This window comes from Haliaeetus albicilla, chromosome 22 (genome assembly GCF_947461875.1).
Source record: "Haliaeetus albicilla chromosome 22, bHalAlb1.1, whole genome shotgun sequence".
Classification (NCBI taxonomy): Eukaryota; Metazoa; Chordata; class Aves; order Accipitriformes; family Accipitridae; genus Haliaeetus; species Haliaeetus albicilla.
In genome coordinates this window covers 6,612,086-6,629,334 of record NC_091504.1, presented here as the reverse complement: position 1 = coordinate 6,629,334, position 17,249 = coordinate 6,612,086, and the positions used below count along the sequence as shown (strand labels likewise).

Genomic DNA, 17,249 nt, shown 5'->3' with positions numbered 1-17,249 from the left:
ATCTGCAGGAGGTGGGGGGCACTGGGGGGGGCACGGGGCTGTAGGGGGCTGTGGGGCATCGAGGGGGGGGCGTGGGGGGCTCCGTGGGGGTGCCGTAGGTCTCCGTGGGGCTGAGGCGTGGGTCTCCGTGGGTCTCCGTGGGGCTGAGGTGTGGGGCTGAGGTGTGGGTCTCCGTGGGGCTGAGGCGTGGGTCTCCGTGGGTCTCCATGGGGCTGAGGTGTGGGTCTCCGTGGGTCTTCGTGGGTCTCCGTGGGCTGAGGTGTGGGTCTCTGTGGGTCTCCGTGGGGCTGAGGCGTGGGTCTCCATGGGTCTCCATGGGGCTGAGGTGTGGGTCTCCGTGGGTCTTCGTGGGTCTCTGTGGGGCTGAGGTGTGGGTCTCCGTGGGGCTGAGGCGTGGGTCTCCGTGGGTCTCCGTGGGGCTGAGGTGTGGGTCTCCGTGGGTCTGAGGCGTGGGTCTCCGTGGGGCAGGAGCAGGAGGCGCAGCAGCGGCTGCGGGCCGAGGTGCGGACGCTGCGACGCAGCAACCGGCGGCTGCAGCAGGAGCAGGAGGATGCGGCCGCGCAGCTCAGCCGGGTGACGCGGCTGCTGCAGCCCCCCCCGGGGCCCCCCCCGGCGCCCTAGGGACCCCCCAACACCCCCCCCCCCCAGCGCCCTAGGGACCTCCAGGAGCCCCCCCCCGACCTCCTGGGGCTGCGGGCAGCACCCTCGCACGTGGGGCACGCGCCCGTGGCAGAGCCACGCTCGGCCGGCCGTGCGGGCACCGTGCGTGCTCGTGCCCCGTGCACGCTCACCTCGTGCGCACGGGCCTGCACGCTCACACCCCCCCGCGCGCACTGATCCTGCACGCACCGTGCGTGCTCGTGCCCCGTGCACGCTCACCTCATGCACAGGCCGTGCACGCTCACACATGCACTCACGCCCTGTGCACGCTGACCTCAAGCACGCTGGCCGTGCACATGCCGTGTGCGCCCCGTGCACGCTCACACCCCTGTCCACACCGATCCTGCACGCACCGTGCACACTCATGCTCTGTGCACGCTCACCTCATGCACACTGGCAGTACACAGGCCGTGCACGCTCACACCCTGTGGATGCTGGCCACGCACACCCCGTGCACACCCTATGCACGCTTACACCCCATGCACACACCACGCACGCTCACATCTCATGCGCTCACGCCCTGCGCACACTCACACCTCATGCACACTGGCCGTGCGCGCCCCACGCACGCTCACGCCCTTGTGCACGCTGATCCTGCACCCACTGTGCACGCTCACCGCCCTGTGCACACTCACCTCTCGCACGCACCACGCGCTCAACCCGCACGCCCCCACCTCGTGCACACTCACGCCCTTTGCACGCTCGCCTCGTGCACACCGATGAGGCGCAGCCCGTGCACACTCACCCCCCCACCCCGTTTGCCCCTGCCCCCCCCCCCCCCCCGGCCCGGGCGCCCCCCACTAACTGTGAAACCAAAGCTGTGACGACCCCCGTGTCCCCCCCCCGTGTGACACTGGAGCCCCACCCGGGAGGGGATGTGCTGGGACCCCCCCAGCCCCCCCCCCCCAGCAATAAAGCCTTCGGCCTCAGCAGCCCCCCAGTCTGTGATGGGGGGGGACCCTATAGCCAGAGACCCCAGCCCCTGCTCCCTATAGCCCCCCCACCCCCTATAGACCCCCCCATCCCCTATAGCCCCCCCACCCCCTATAGCCTCCCCATCCCCTATAGCCCCCCCACCCTCTATAGCCCCCCCCATCCCCTAAAGCCCCCCCCCATAGCCCCCCCCAGCCCCAGCACCCATCCGTGTCCACACATAAAATCTCCTTTATTGCTGCCGGGTGCCAGCGGCCACCGTGGGTCCGGGGGTGGGTGGGGGGGGTCGGGGGGTCCCGGTTGGGTCCGGGGGGGGGTCCCGGGGGGGTCCCCAGTCCCTCAGGTGATGCGACAGGTCTCCCTGCGGGCGAATCTGCGGCGTCGCTGGTCGAGGCCGCGCTCCAGGCGGGCGTCCTCCTCCTGCGCCCTGTGGGGAGGGGGTGAGGGGGGGGGGGGCCGGACCCCCGGGAGCCCCCCCGCCCGGGGACCCCTAAACTCTTCCCCCCCCCCCCAAACTCACGTCCGCTCGCGCCAGTCCAGGTCCCGCACCAGCTGGTCCCGCTGGTTCACCAGTGACACCAGTTCCTCCAGCAGCAGCTGCTCCCGCTGGCGCTGGGCAGAGGACTTCAGCCAGTCTGGGGGGGGGGGGGAAGACACGGGGGGGGGGGTCACCCCAAAGTCCAGGGGGGTCCCCAAATCCAGGCTGCCCCAAGCCTGGGGGTCCCTGAGTTCAGCCCCCCCGCTCCAAAGTCCCGCTGTCCCCAAAACTGGGGGTCCCCAAACCCCAGGAGGGTCCCCACACCCGGGGGGGGGTCCCCAAAGCTCAGTTGTCCCCAGACCGGGGGGTCCCCAAACTCCGGGGGGGTCCCCCCAAAGCCCAGGGGGGGTCCCCCACCCCACCCGGGGGGTCCCCCCACCCTTGAGGCCCCCAAACCCAAGGGGTCCCCAAACCCAAGGGGTCCCCAAAGCCAGGCTGTGCCCAAAGATCAGGGGTCCCCACAGCCGGGGGGGGGTCCCCAAAGCCCAGAGGTTCCCCCCCCACCCTTGGGGTCCCCGTGTCCCCCCCCCCCCGTGTCCCCTGCCTACCCTCCGTGGCCAGCATCGCCCGCAGCTCCCGGCTCAGCAGCTCAAACCGACGCTCCAGGTCCTGCTCCTCTGCCCTGGGGGGGGGACACACACACGACAAGGGGGGGGGGTCACCGGGGCTGTGACCCCCCCCTCGAGGAAGGGGGGGGGACAGGGACCCCCCCCCGTGCCCCCTTACAGCAGCTGGAGCTGGTCCTGCCGCCGCAGCAGCGCGTTCTTCTGGTTGACCAGCGAGAACCATTCCTGGATCAGCTGCTCCTCTCGGGGGGGGTCCGCGCCTGGGGACACGGGGGGGGACATGGGGGACACGGGGGGGGACATGGGGACACAGCGCAGCCCCCGCCCCACCAGTGCCCTTGTCCCCAGCCGGGTGCCAGCTGCGTGCGTGTGTGTGTCCCCCCCAAAGTCCCCTCACCGTGTCCCCACACCACGTCCCCCGCATCCCCTTGCTGTGTCCCCCCCCATGACCCCCCCCAAGCCATGTTCCCATGTCCCCAGTGGGGTCCACGTGTCGCCAGTGGGTTCCCTGTGTCCCCTTGTCCCGTAGGGTCCCTGTGGTGTCCCCAGTGGGGGGGTCCCCGTGTCACCACAGGGTCCTCGTGTCCCCAGTGAGGTCCCCATGTCCCTGTGTGTCCCTCCCCATGTCCCGTGGGGTCCCCATGTCCCCAGTGGGGGGGTCCCCATGTCCCCAGTGAGGGGTGTCCCTGTGTCCCCCCCGCCATGTCCCGTGGGGTCCCCATGTCCCCAGTGGGGGGGTCCCCGTGTCCCTGTGTCCCCCCTGCCATGTCCCGTGGGGTCCCCGTGTCCCCAGTGGGGGGGTCCCCGTGTCCCTGTGTCCCCCCCCGCCATGTCCCGTGGGCTCCCCGTGTCCCCAGTGGGGGGGTCCCCGTGTCCCTGTGTCCCCCGTGCCATGTCCCGTGGGCTCCCTGTGTCCCCAGTGGGGTTCCCACGTCGCTATGCTGTCCCACCCCACATCCCACGGGATCCCCGTGTCCCCAGCGAGGTCCCCGTGTCCCTGACCCCCCCACCATGTCCCCAGCGAGGTCCCCGTGTCCCCAGCGGGGGGGTCCCCGTGCCCCCGTACCCGACTGCATGAGGCCGCGCAGCTCCCGCTCCAGCGTGACGGCCCGCGCGTCCACCCGCGCCTGCTCCCGCTCCAGCGCCTCCAGCTCCGACACCACGAACTGGCCGGTGTCACGCAGCCGCTGCGGGACGCGACCTGTCCACGGGGTCCCCGGGACCCCCGGCACCCCCCTACCCGCCACTGCCGGGACCTGACCTGTCCCCAGGACCCCCCACACCCCCCCACTGCCACTGACAGGACATGACCTGTCCCCAGGACCCCCCCTACACCCCGCTGCCAGGATCCGACCTGTCTCCAAGACCCCCAGGACCCCCGGGACCCCCCCTACACCCCGCTGCCAGGATCTGACCTGTCCCCAGGACCCCCAGGACCCCCAGGACCCCCCACACACCCCACTGCCAGGATCCGACCTGTCCTCAGGACCCCCAGGACCCCCCCTACACCCCGCTGCCAGGATCCAACCTGTCTCCAGGACCCCCAGGACCCCCGGGACCCCCCCTACACCCCGCTGCCAGGATCTGACCTGTCCCCAGGACCCCCAGGACCCCCAGGACCCCCCACACACCCCACTGCCAGGATCCGACCTGTCCTCAGGACCCCCAGGACCCCCCCTACACCCCGCTGCCAGGATCCAACCTGTCTCCAGGACCCCCAGGACCCCCGGGACCCCCCCTACACCCCACTGCCAGGATCCGACCTGTCCTCAGGACCCCCAGGAGCCCCCCTACACCCCGCTGCCAGGATCCGACCTGTCCCCAGGACCCCCAGGACCCCCAGGACCCCCCCTACACCCCACTGCCAGGATCTGACCTGTCCTCAGGACCCCCAGGACCCCCCCCCTACACCCCGCTGCCAGGATCCGACCTGTCCCCAGGACCCCCCCTACACCCCACTGCTGGGACCCGACCTGTCCCCAGGACCCCCAGGACCCCCAGGACCCCCCCCCCCCACACCCCACTGCCACTGACAGGACATGACCTGTCCCCAGGACCCCCCCCTACACCCCGCTGCTGGGACCCGACCTGTCCCAGGACCCCCAGGACCGCCCCCCCCTACACCCCACTGCCACTGCCAGGACATGACCGGTCCCCAGGACCCCCAGGACCCCCCCTACACCCCGCTGCCAGGATCTGACGTGTCCCCAGGACCCCCCCCTAACCCCACAGCCACTGCGGGGACCCAACCTGTCTCCAGGCCCCCCAGGACCCCAAGGACACCCCCCCACACACCCCACTGCCAGGATCTGACCTGTCCTCAGGACCCCCAGGACCCCCGGGACCCCCCCCACACGGATCTGACCTGTCCCCAGGACCCCCAGGACCCCCCCCCACACCCCACTGCTGGGACCCGACCTGTCTCCAGGACCCCCAGGACCCCCCCCCCCCACACCCCACTGCTGGGACCCGACCTGTCCCCAGGACACCCCCCCCCCACCCCACTGCCACCAGTGGGACACGACGTGTGTGTGTCCCCCCAGTCCCTCAGCCACCCCCACCAACCCACCACGGACCCATCCCCGATGTCCCCCCCCCCGGCCCTCTGACAGCCCCCTCCCCCCGTGTCCTCATCCCACCCTGTCCCCCCCCCCGTGTCCATGTGTGTGTCCCCCCCGTGTCCCCTTACCGGCTTCTCCTCCTCTGTGGGGCCGGGCTCTGCTGGGGTGTCTGCGGGGGGGGGACACACGACGTGGGGGGGGGACACACACACAAGGGGGTGACCCCCCCCGCTCAGCCCTGGGAGCGGGGAAGGGGCCGGAGCCACCCCCCCCTTGTCATCCCTGTGTGTCCCCCCCTCCAACTCACCAGAGGGGGGCCGGGCTGGGGGGGCCGCGGGGGGGGGTCCCGATGTCCCCATCACCCTGGGGAGAGAGGGGGGGGTCAGGGACCCCCACACTGGAGGGGGGGGGCTGGCAATAACGGGGAGGGGGCAGCATTAGGGTAGACCCTACAATAACAAGGCTCCTGGTGGGGGTGTCACGGGGGGGGGGGTCTCTGTCACCGGGGGGGGGTCTCTCACCGGGGGGGGGGTCCCCACGCCGTCCCGAGCGCCGTCTCCGCAGCAGGTCGGCATCGCGCAGGTGGGCAAGGGTCTTGGTGCGGGGGGGGGGCGCGGGGCCGGGGGGGGCCTTTGGTTGGGGGCAGCCCCCCCCCTTAGCGGGGCGGTGCAGCCGGGGGGGGGGCACCAGCCCCCCCGGGGGGGGGCCAGGCCCAGCGTCCTTTGGCGCTGCCCCAGCAGCCCCCCCAGTCGCAGCCCCACTGCCCCCCCCGGATGGTGGGGGGTCCTGGGGGGGTCCCTCCTGGCCAGGGCCAAGTTGGGGGGCCGGGGGTGTCCGTGGGGGCCCCCCCTCGGTGGAGCCGAGCTGGGAATCTGAGGGGGACCCCCCCTCGATGGTGCCCGCCTGTGGGTCCGGGGGGGTCCGGGGGGGGTCCACATCAACGGTGCTGAGCCGAGGGTCCGGGGGGGGGCCCCCCATCAGTGGTGCTGAGCTGGGGGTCCAGGGGGGGCCCCCCCTCAATGGTGCCGAGCTGGGGGGCCGGGGGGGGACCCCCATCGATGGTGCTGAGCTGGGGGTCTGGGGGGGGTCCGGGGGGGCCCTCCCTCAATGGTGCTGAGCTGGGGGTCCAGGGGGGGCCCCCCATCAGTGGTGCTGAGCTGGGGCTCTGAGGGGGGCCCCCCCTCAATGGTGCTGAGCTGAGGGTCCGGGGGGGTCCGGGTGGGCCCCACATCAGTGGTGCTGAGCTGGGGGTCCGGGGGGGTCCGGGGGGGCTCCCCATGGTTGGGTGTCAAGCTGGGGGTCTGAAGGGAGCCCCCCCTCAACAGTGCCGAGCCGGGGGTCCGGGGGGGTCCAGGGGGGCCCTGCATCAGCGGTGCTGAGCTGGGGGTCTGGGGGGGACCCCCCCTCGACAGGGCTGAGCTGGGGGTCTGGGGGTGTCCCTGCGGACCCCCCCTTGATAGAGCCGAGCTGGGGGTCTGAGGTGGACCCCCCCTCAACGGTGCTGACCTGAGGGTCTGGGGGTGTCCCTGAGGGCCCCCCCTCAATGGAGTCGAGCTGGGGGTCTGAGGGGACCCCCCCCTGAACAGGGCTGAGCCGGGGGTCTGTGGGTGTCCCCGGGGACCCCCCCTCAATGGCCCCAAGCCGGGGGTCTGAGGGGGACCCCCCCTCAACGGTGCCAGGCTGGGGGTCTGGGGGTGTCCCCGGGGACCCCCCCTCAATGGCCCCAAGCCGGGGGTCTGAGGGGGACCCCCCCTCAACGGTGCCAGGCTGGGGGTTTGGGGGAGTCCCTGGGGGCCCCCCCTCAACGGTGCCAGGCTGGGGGTCTGGGGGTGTCCCCGGGGACCCCCCCTCAATGGCCTCAAGCCGGGGGTCTGAGGGGGACCCCCCCTCGACGACAGCGAGCTGTGGGTCCGGGGCTGTCGATGGGGGGACCCCCTGACCGGTGTCGAGCTGGGGGTCCGGAGGCGTCCGTGGGGGCCCCCCCTCGCCGGAGCCGAGCTGCCGGGGGTCGGGGGGGCCGGTGGTGCCGAGGGGGGGTCCCGGGGGGGTCTGCAGGCGGGCCCGTACCTGGCTGAGGTAAGTCATCACCCCCAGCCTGTCGGGCACCGGCGGCAGCACCAGATCGGCCGGATCCAGCAGCCGCGGGACCCCCAGCGCCGAGAAGGCGTCGAAGGCCTGGGGGGGGGGCGAGGGGGGGGTGCTGGGTGGGGGGGTGACCCCGGTATGGGGGTCGTCCCGTCCCCCCTCCCCTTTTCCCCCCCAACTCACCAGTTTGTTGTTGCCCCTGATGTCGAGGGGGTCCAGAGCCTCGTAGTCACTGGGGGGGGACGGACACGGGGGGGGGGGGGGCACTGGTCCCTTCAGGTGTTCTTAGGGTGACCCCCCCCATGTCCCCAGGGGTCCCCCATGGCTCTGGGGTGACCCCACCTCCCCCAGGTGCCCCCCCCATGTCCCTGGAGTGACCCCCATGACCCCAAGGTATAATTCTGCCCCCCCCCCATGACTCCCAGGTGCCCCCCCCATGTCCCCAGGGTGTCCCCATGTCCCCCCCCCAGATTGTCCCCAGGGTGTCCCCATGTGTGTCGTCCCCCCCCCCAAGGTGTCCCCCATGTCCCTGGGGTGTCCCCCCCCACCCCACAGTGTCCTCCCGTCCCCAGGGTGTCCCCCCCCCACCAGAGGGTCTCCACCCCCCCCCCCCAGGAATCCCCCCCCCCCCCCAAGTTGCCCCCCCCATCCACTCCCCACGATCCCCATCCCCACATTCATCCCCCCCCACACCGCAACCCAGGGTGCCCCCCCCCCCAAACCCAAGGTGCCCCCCCCCACCCCAGGGTGCCCCCCCCCGGCTCACAGGAGGTGGGGGTGATGGCGGTGCAGGAGGGCGCAGAAGGCCAGGCCGCTGCGCCACGAGGTGCCGAAATTGGTGACGCGGACCCCCCGGTACCCGGCCGTGGCCGCCTGGCACCAGGCCAGCAGCGCCCCACTGCCCCCGGGGGGGGGCACCTGGGGGGGGGGGTCAGCACACATACACACACACACACACAAACCCCCATCCTCCGGTAACGGGGGTGGGGGGAACAAGGGACCCCCACACACACCAAGCGTGGGGTCGCCAGAGCTCCCTCAGCCCATATGGGACCCCCCCCCACCCATGGATGGGGTCCCTGAGTCCCCCCCCAGCCCATATGGGACCCCCCCACCCATGGATGGGGTCCCTGAGCCCCCCCTCAGTCCATATGGGACCCCCCCACCCCACCCATGGATGGGGTCCCTGAGCCCCCCCCAGCCCACACAGGACCCCCCCACCATAGACAGGGTCCCTGAGCGCCCCCCCAGCCCATATGGGACCCCCCCACCCATGCATGGGGTCCCTGAGCCCCCCCCCAGCCCATACGTGACCCCCCCCATGGACAGGGTCCCTGAGCCCCCACCCCATACGGGATGCCCCCCCAGACCCCTCCCCTCATGCAGGGGGCCCCCCAAGCCCCCCAGGGTGACCCCAGCCCCCCCCCACCCCCCCACTCACCGTGGTTATTTCCGGGGGGGGGTCTGGGTCCCCCCCAGGGCCGGGGGGGTCCCTTTGTGCACCCACTGTGGGGGGGTCACTCTCCTCCGGGGGGGGGCCTGGGGGACAGGCAGGTCAGGGACCCGGGAGGGGGGGCTGGGGGGTCCCGCTTCCCCTGTCCATCCGTGTCGTCCCCCCCCCCGCAGACCCACCAGTTCCTGGGGGGGCCCCCCCCGGTTCTTCCTCCTCCACCAGCGCCTGCAGCTCCCGGGGTGAGTCTGGGGCACAAGGGGGGGGGTCAGGGCCGGACCCCCCCCCCCAGTGGCATTGCGGGGGTCGCAGGGACCGGGATGCTTTGGGGACAGAGCTGGGGGGGGGGTGGGGACAGGGCAGGGACCCACCTCGGGGGGCAGGGGGGGTGCCCCCCCGCCGTGGCGGCGCCCCCCCTCCTTCCTCCGCCTCCTCCTCCTCCTCGGGGTCACTCTCGAAGTCCCCCAGGTCGGCCACCTCCCCCGGGCGGCTCAGCAGGCTGGCCACGCTCTGCATGTCCTCCTCCCTGGGGGGGGGACACGCGTGTCCCCACGCCACCCCAACACCCCCCCATCCCCGTGTCCCCCCCGACACCCCTCAATGTCCCCAAGACCCCCCCAATGTCCCCAACACCCCCAGTGTCCCCAAGACCCCCAACCCTTCCACATCCCCAGGACTCCCATGTCCCCCCCGCTGCCCCCAAGACCCCAACAGCCCCCCCAATCTCCAATGTCCCCAAGACCCCCTTAATGTCCCCAAGACCCCGATGTCCCCCCCAAATCCCCCAATGCCAAGACCCCCTTAATGTTCTCAAGACCCCAGCACCTCCTCAAGTCCCCCAATGACCCCAATGTACCCCCAACCCTCAATGTCCCAAGACCCCAACGTCCCCCAATGTCCCCAAGACACCCTGAACGTCCCCAAGACCCCGATGTCCCCCCAACCCTCAATGTCCCCAAGACGCCCTTAATCTCCCCAAGACCCTAACACCCCCCAAAGTCCCCCGATGCCCCCAAGACCCCCTTCACGTCCCCCCAAAGTCCCCCAATGTCCCCAAGACCCCAACACCGCCCCAACGTCCCCCAATGTCCCCCAACCCTCAATGTCCCCAAGACCCCCTCAATGCCCCCAAGACCCCCTTAATGTCCTCAAGACCCCAACACCCCCCCAAGTCCCCAAGTCCCCCTCAATGTCCCCAAGACCCAGATGTCCCCCAACCCTCAATGTCCCCAAGACCCCAATGTCCCCCAACCCTCAATGTCCCCAAGACCCCCTCAATGTCCTCAAGACCCCGATGTCCCCCCAACCCTCAATGTCCCCAAGACCCCCTCAATGTCCCCAAGACCCCGATGTCCCCCCAACCCTCAATGTCCCCAAGACCCCCTCAATGTCCCCAAGACCCAGATGTCCCCCCAACCCTCAATGTCCCCAAGACCCCCTCAATGTCCCCAAGACCCTTGATGTCCCCAAGACCCCGATGTCCCCCCAACCCTCAATGTCCCCAAGACCCCCTCAATGTCCTCAAGACCCCGATGTCCCCCCAACCCTCAATGTCCCCAAGACCCCCTCAATGTCCTCAAGACCCCGATGTCCCCAAGACCCTCAATGTCCCCAAGACCCCCTCAATGTCCTCAAGACCCCAATGTCCCCCCAACCCTCAATGTCCCCAAGACCCCCTCAATGTCCCCAAGACCCTCAATGTCCTCAAGACCCCGATGTCCCCCCAACCCTCAATGTCCCCAAGACCCCCTCAATGTCCCCAAGACCCCGATGTCCCCAAGACCCTCAATGTCCCCAAGACCCCCTCAATGTCCCCAAGACCCCGATGTCCCCCCAACCCTCAATGTCCCCAAGACCCACTTCATGTCTCCAAGACCCAGATGTCCCCCCAACCCTGAATGTCCCCAAGACCCCCTCAATGTCCCCAAGACCCCGATGTCCCCCCAACCCTCAATGTCCTCAAGACCCCGATGTCCCCCCAACCCTCAATGTCCCCAAGACCCCCTCAATGTCCCCAAGACCCCAATGTCCCCCCAACCCTCAATGTCCCCAAGACCCCCTCAATGTCCCCAAGACCCCAATGTCCCCAAGACCCCCTCAATGTCCTCAAGACCCCAATGTCCCCCCAACCCTCAATGTCACCAAGACCCCCTCAATGTCCTCAAGACCCCGATGTCCCCCCAACCCTCAATGTCCCCAAGACCCCCTCAATGTCCCCAAGACCCCAATGTCCCCAAGACCCTCAATGTCCCCAAGACCCCCTCAATGTCCTCAAGACCCCAATGTCCCCCCAACCCTCAATGTCACCAAGACCCCCTCAATGTCCCCCCACCCCTCAATGCCCCTAAGACCCCAACACCCCCGCAACATCCCCAGCACCCCCAACCCCCCCACGCCCCCAAGCCCCCCCCCCACTCACGTGGGGTGCCCCTCGTGCAGGACGCTGGCGCTGAGGCGCAGGCGGAGGCTGGCGGCCGCCACTTTGCGTGAGCGGGGGCGCAGGGTCAGGGTCAGGGGGGTCCCCCCCCCCCGCCGTGGGGCCCGCCAACCGCCCCAGGTCCAGCGGTGCCCCCGCCACCACCGAGCGCCGCCCCCGCGACTCCTGGGGGGGACACACACACACGACGACGGGGGTCAGCCACCGCGGACCCCTGTCACCCAGGGGACCCCCACTCCCCACAGGACCCCCATACTGACCCACGAACCCCCATGGAGACCCCACTTCCCCCCCCCACGGCGGGGAGGACCCCAGCACCCAGGGGTCCGGGTGCCCCCCACTCACGTTTTCGATGAGGAAGGTCCACTCCTTGTCATCGTAGGTGGTGGCGTGGGGGTCCTGGGGGGGCACAGGGGGGGTCCCTGTGAGCACGTGGGGGGACGGACACAGACAGGAGCGGGGACCCCCATGGGAGGGGACGGGGGTGGGGGGGGGCACCCCCCCGGGGAGGGGACGTACTCGGTAGAGGGTGACGACGACCTCGATGTTTTCGGGGACCACCCAGACGACCATCCCCCGGTACGGGTTCTCGATGCCGGGCTGCCAGCTGTGGGGCTGCACCGCCCCCCGTCAGCCCCCGCCCCCCATGGACCCCCCCCAACCCCCCCCCCAAGAACCCCCCCAACCCCTTGGATGCCACAGGGACCCCCCCTCCCCTCTCCAGCCCCCTGGACTCCCCCAGACCCAAGGTCCCCCAGCCACCCACAGCCCCCCCGACCCCCCCCAGCCCCATGGGACCCCCCAGGACCCCCGGACCGCCCCCAAAACCCCCCAGCCCCATGGGACCCCCGAGCACCATGGGCCCCTGGACTCCCCCGCCCCATGGGACCCCCCAGGCCCCCTGGACCCCCGGACCCCCCCCGAACCCCCCCAGCCCCATGGGCCCCCCCCAGGCCCCCTAGACTCCCCCCCGGACCCCCCCAGCCCCATGGGACCCCCAGCACCATGGGCCCCCAGACTCCCCCGGACCCCCCCAGCCCCACGGGACCCCCCAGCACCATGGGACCCCCCACCCCCCCCAGCCCCATGGGAACCCCAGGCCCCCTGGACCCCCCCCGGACCCCCCCAGCCCCATGGGATCCCCAGGCTCCCCCAGCCCCATGGGACCCCCCAGGACCCCCAGACCCCTCCCGGACCCCTCCAGCCCCATGGGAACCCCAGGCCCCCTGGACCCCCCCAGGCCCCCCCCAGCCCCACGGGCCCCCCCCCCAGCCCACCTTGGAGCAGACGCGCCGGTTGCGCCGGGTCCATACGACAGTGAGTTTGTCGGGCTGCCTGGGGGGGCCCGGGGGGGGGGGGTGTCAGACCCGGGGGGGGGTGGGGGGGTGTCCCGGCCCCACGGTGACCCCAGCCCCACGGCAGGGCGTGGTTCTTCTCACCCCACGGGCGCCGGGTGGGGCCGCGGGGCCGCCCCACAGATAACGGCAGCGGCACCCACCCACGGCCCCTATGGCAGCCCTATAGGGGCCCTATAGGAGCCCTATGGCAGCCCTATACTGGCCCCATAGCAGCCCCTATACTGGTCCCACAGCAGCCCCTATACTGGCCCCACAGCAGCCCCATACCGACCCCCTGCAGCCCCCATAGCAGCCCCCCCCGTGAGTCCCCCCACGTTGTTCAAGCGCCCGCGGGGCCGCGCTCCACGGCACCCACGGCGGGGGTGGGGGGGGGCACCCCGTGGGGCAGAAGACACCCCCCCCCCGGCTGGGGGGTGGGGGGGGGGGGGGGGGGGTATGTGTGTCCCCAAACGGCCCCCCCCCCCCCGGCAGGTGTGGGCGCCCCGGGGGGGCCGGGGCTAAATTTGGGGCCGGGAGCGGGGGGAAACCGGACACCCCCGGCCGGGGGTGGGGGGGGGGGGGAGAAGAGGGACGGGGGGGGCCATCCTCCCCCCTCCCGAGATCTATTTTTAGCGCCAGAGTCGCCGTTTCCCGCCCCGGCCCCATTTATGGGCATTTTCAACTCAAAACGAAACCGGTGGCGGGACCGGGGCGGGGGGAGGGGGGGGGCAGGGCCCTCCCCCTCCTCCAACCCCCCCTGCGGGGTCTGGCCGAGCCCCCCCCACCCCCCCCGGGACCCCCCATAAGAACACCCCCCCCTCCCCCAGGGAGCCCATGTCACCCCCATAGGGACCCCGGGGGGGGTGGGTGTTGGGGGTCCGGGGGGGTCCCGGGGGGGGGTCACTCACCAGCGCCTGCCCCCCTCCACCAGCAGCTCCTCCAAAGACGCCACGAACCGAACCTTGGCCGCCCGCTTCCCCGCCCGCTGCAGCCGCTTCCACACCGACCCCATGTGTGTGTCCCCCCCGGGACCCCCCCCGGACACCCCCCCCGTCCTCCCCCCCCCCCCGTCTCCCGTAACGCCGCCGGGACGGGATCGGGTCCCGCTGCCGACACTCCCGGGCCGCCCCCCCCCCCTCCTTCTTCTCTCACCCCCCCGCTGCTCCGGACCGGGCCCGGCCCCCCCCCGCTGCCCCCCCCCGCGCTGGGCGCGGCCCGGCCCCGCCCGGGCAGGAAGCCGGAGCCGGGCGGGAGGAGCTTCCCCCCCCGGGCCATATAGCCCCCCCTTTGGGCCATAAACTCCCCCCCGGGCCATATAGCCCCCCCTTTGGGCGATATACACCCCCCCGGGCCATATACCCCCCCCTTTGGGCGATATACACCCCCCCCCGGGCCATATACCCCTCCTTTTAGGCGATATTCCACCCCCCCGGGCCATACATTCCTCTCTTGGGCCATATGTGTGTGTGTGTCATATGCCCTCCCTGGCCGTACAACTCCCCCCCCCCCCCCCCGGCCCATAAGTATAATCACTTTCCTTATAGGACCCCCCCCCGCCCCGGTCCATACGTGCCTCCCCCCCTCCCCCCCACACATACACCCCCCCAGCGCTATATCTGACTCCCCCCCGCCCCGCAGAGTGGCCCCACTGGTGCCTGTCCCAGGCAGCCCAGCCCCCCCCCAAACCTGACCCACAGCCCCCCCAAACCAAACCCCACGGCCTCACACCCCCCCCAACCTCACCCCACGGCCCCCAAACCTGACCCATGGTCCCCACAGCCCCCCCAAACCTCACCCCACAGCCTCACAGCCCCCCCAACCTCACCCCACAGCCCCCAAACCCACCTCATGGCCCCCACAGCCCCCTCAAACCTCACCCCACAGTCTCACAGCCCCCCCAACCTCACCCCACAGTCCCCCAACTACACCCCACAGCCCCTAAGCCCACCCCACAGCCCCCCCAAACCTCACCCCACAGCCCCCTCAAACCTCACCCCACAGTCTCACAGCCCCCCCAACCTCACCCCACAGCCCCTAAGCCCACCCCACAGCCCCCCCAAACCTCACCCCACGGGCCCCACAGCCCCCTCAAACCTCACCCCACAGCCTCACAGCCCCCCCAACCTCACCCCACAGCCCCCCAACTACACCCCACAGCCCCTAAGCCCACCCCACAGCCCCCCCAAACCTCACCCCACAGACCCCACAGACCCCCCAAACCTCACCCCACGGGCCTCACAGCCCCCCCAAACCTCACCCCACAGCCCCCCAACTACACCCCACAGCCCCTAAGCCCACCCCACAGACCCCCCAAACCTCACCCCACGGGCCCCACAGTCCCACAACTTCACCCCACAGCCCCCCAAACCAAACCCCACAGCCTCACAGCCCCCCCCAACCTCCCCCCACACCCTCCCAACCCTCCAGGGACGGCAGAAGGGTCCCCCAAAATGAGGAGCGGGAGGCGTCGGCGTGGGGGGGGGGCTGCCGTCGGCAAAGCGTTTGTTTATGGGGGGGTGGCAGGGGGGGCGAGGGCCCGCAGCCCCACCAGGGCCTCGGCACAGGCCCGCACCAGGGCGCAGAGGTGGGTGCTGCCCTCGGCCGAAGCCGTGCGGGGCAGCTCCCGCGCCGCCCACCCCAACTTGTCCAGCACTGCCGCCCGCGCAGCCCCCACCGCCCCCTCCTCGGGGGCGCCGGGGGGGTCAGAAGAAGAAGAAGCCGAAGCCCCCCGTAAGCCCGTCGCCGCTCCCTCGCAGTGCTCGGGACGGGGGGCGGCAGGCTGGAGCGGGGGCGGTGAGGGGGCGGCTGGGGGCTCCGGCGCTGTAGGATGGATGGATGGGGTCAGGCGGGGATGGACCCCCCCCCAAGTCTGGACACCCCCCCCTCTCAGCCCAGAGCCCCCCCAGTCTGAACTCCCCCCAGTCCAGAGCCCCCCAGCCCCAGCCCTGTCCCCTTTCCCGATTCCCCCGCCCCCCCAGCACGCCCCCACCCCTGTCCTCCGTCTCCCAGCTGCCCCACACACACACCAGCCCGCCCCCCCCCCCCCCCCCCCGGTGCCTACCGGGGCCGCCGCCCTCCCCGTCGCAGTCCAGCTCCTGACAGGTCACGCAGTAGAGCTGCTGCTGTTTGTCCTGCAGCAGGATGGTCTGGATGGGGGGGACGGACAGACACGGGGGGATCAGAGTGGCCCCGGCAGCCTGTAACGGCCCCACAGTCCTGCCCCACAGCCCTCAACCTAGCCCCATTCCCAGCCCCACAGCCCCCAACCCAGTCCCACCCCCAGCTCCACAACCCCGTTCCCAGCCCCACAGCCCCATTCCCAGCCCCGCTCACAGCCCCACAGCCCCATTCCCAGCCTCACAGCTCCTTTCCCAGCCCCATATCCCCATTCCCAGCCCCATATTCCAGCCCCACAGCCCCATTCCCACCCCCACAGCCCCATTCCCAGCCCCATATCCCCATTCCCAGCCCCATATTCCAGCCCCACAGCCCCGCTCCCAGCCCCCAACCCACCCCACAGCTCCATTCCCAGCCCCATATTCCAGCCCCATCCCCACCCTCACTCCCAGCCCCACAGCCCCATTCCCAGCCCCGCTCCCCTGTCCCATATCCCCATTCCCAGCCCCACAGCCCCCAACCCACCCCATATCCCCACTCCCAGCCCCACTCTCGCCCCCCAAGCCCCCCCCCATGTTGCGCACCCCGCAGTGGGGGCAGCACCGCCCCAGCATGCGGTACCCCCGCAGCAGCAGCTGCCCCATGGCCCGGCTGACCCGCTCCTGCCGCCCCCGCCGCGCCTCCAGCTCCGCCGCCAACGGGGACGGCTCCGCGCCTGCGGGACACGGGGGGGGGTGCGTGTCACCAGTGGGGGACACACACACGGGACACGGGGCGGGGGGGGATCCTGGGGTGAAGGGGGGGAACGCGGCCAAAGGGAACGGGGCCCGGGGGGGGGTCCCGGAACATGGCGGTGGGGGTTAGGGGGGCCCGAGTGCGCGGGGGGGGGCCCAGACCGGCGGGAGGAGGGGGCTCTAGGGGTGGGGGGGGCCTCGGGGGTCGGGGGGGGCCCGGAACGGGGCGGGGGAGTTCAGGGGGGCCTGAGTGCGCCGGGGGGCACGGGAAGGGATGAGGGGTGTCCCGGACCGGCGGGAGGGGGGGTCCAAGGGGTGTGGGGGGGTCTGTGGGGTCCCAGCCCCGCCCGCACCCGCGTTCAGCGCCATGGTCACTGAGGAGACGGTGCCGCGCCGGAACTGACGTCACGGGAAGAGACAGACCCGGATGGAAACCGGCGGCGGGCGGCGCTTAAAAAAAACGGCGCGGGCGCCAAAAAGGGTCCGGCGGTCCCACCCGCAAATGGGTCCGTCCCGGAAACGGGTCCGTGCGCGAAAGGGGTCCGACACGGAACCGGGTCCGACCGCGAAACAGCTCCGACCGCGAAACGGGTCCGTGTCCCCCCCCCCAGTTCCCCCCCTCTCGCAGACCTCAAGAACGGGGCTGGGGGGGTGTCCCCTTGTGTGTGTCCCCCCCAGCCCTGTGCGGGATAGAGGGCGGGTCCCAGCACTGGGCAATGACACACAGCCCCCCCCCCCCCAAAAAACAGGCAGACACAGGAGTCGGTGAAAACCTTTATTTTGCTGGAAAATTGGAGGAGGGGGGGATGGGGGGCTGTGAGCACCCCGACG

The 17,249-nt window shown here is 71.6% G+C and overlaps 3 protein-coding genes across 4 annotated transcripts in view; 1 reads left to right on the top strand and 2 right to left on the bottom strand.

The window, feature by feature from the left end:
• The window catches only part of SIPA1 (signal-induced proliferation-associated 1), a 12,895-nt gene extending 12,851 nt beyond the window's left edge, over window positions 1–44 (top strand). The window contains 1 exon segment of the mRNA XM_069810680.1: window positions 9–44. Coding sequence (XP_069666781.1) covers window positions 9–44 — 36 coding nt within the window.
• Window positions 45–1,806: 1,762 nt separating this feature from the next.
• On the bottom strand, window positions 1,807–13,644 carry EHBP1L1 (EH domain binding protein 1 like 1). Its single transcript, XM_069810679.1, is given in 20 exon segments — window positions 1,807–2,020; window positions 2,114–2,228; window positions 2,680–2,753; window positions 2,858–2,957; window positions 3,764–3,884; window positions 5,387–5,427; window positions 5,566–5,621; window positions 5,707–6,357; window positions 6,490–7,433; window positions 7,527–7,575; window positions 8,110–8,261; window positions 8,785–8,882; window positions 8,976–9,041; window positions 9,165–9,319; window positions 11,213–11,322; window positions 11,324–11,395; window positions 11,576–11,629; window positions 11,750–11,845; window positions 12,508–12,565; window positions 13,476–13,644. Coding segments are annotated over 20 exon segments (3,204 nt in total). The 5' UTR covers window positions 13,580–13,644; the 3' UTR covers window positions 1,807–1,932.
• A 1,400-nt stretch (window positions 13,645–15,044) lies between these two features.
• Window positions 15,045–16,895, bottom strand: ZNRD2 (zinc ribbon domain containing 2). 2 transcript variants are annotated; one of them, XM_069809320.1, is made up of 4 exons: window positions 16,772–16,895; window positions 16,341–16,399; window positions 15,629–15,713; window positions 15,045–15,387 (listed from the first exon to the last, which is right to left on the bottom strand). In XM_069809320.1, exons 1-4 carry the CDS (start codon window positions 16,785–16,787, stop codon window positions 15,074–15,076), a joined length of 474 nt encoding a protein of 157 aa, XP_069665421.1. In that variant the 5' UTR covers window positions 16,788–16,895; the 3' UTR covers window positions 15,045–15,073. The 2 variants fall into 2 exon arrangements, with proteins under 2 accessions (XP_069665421.1, XP_069665420.1); XM_069809319.1 differs by having other exon boundaries at window positions 16,269–16,399; window positions 16,772–16,884.
• Window positions 16,896–17,249: the final 354 nt, after the last annotated feature.

Bases quoted from the DNA above. Each gene is read 5' to 3' on its own strand.
- ZNRD2 (XM_069809319.1), bottom strand. The intron at 15,714-16,268 runs GTGCGCAACATG...CCCCCCATCCAG, and splicing joins GGTGCTGCCCCCACTGCGGG to ACCATCCTGCTGCAGGACAA. The intron at 15,388-15,628 runs GTAGGCACCGGG...TCCATCCTACAG, and splicing joins CGGGGAGGGCGGCGGCCCCG to CGCCGGAGCCCCCAGCCGCC.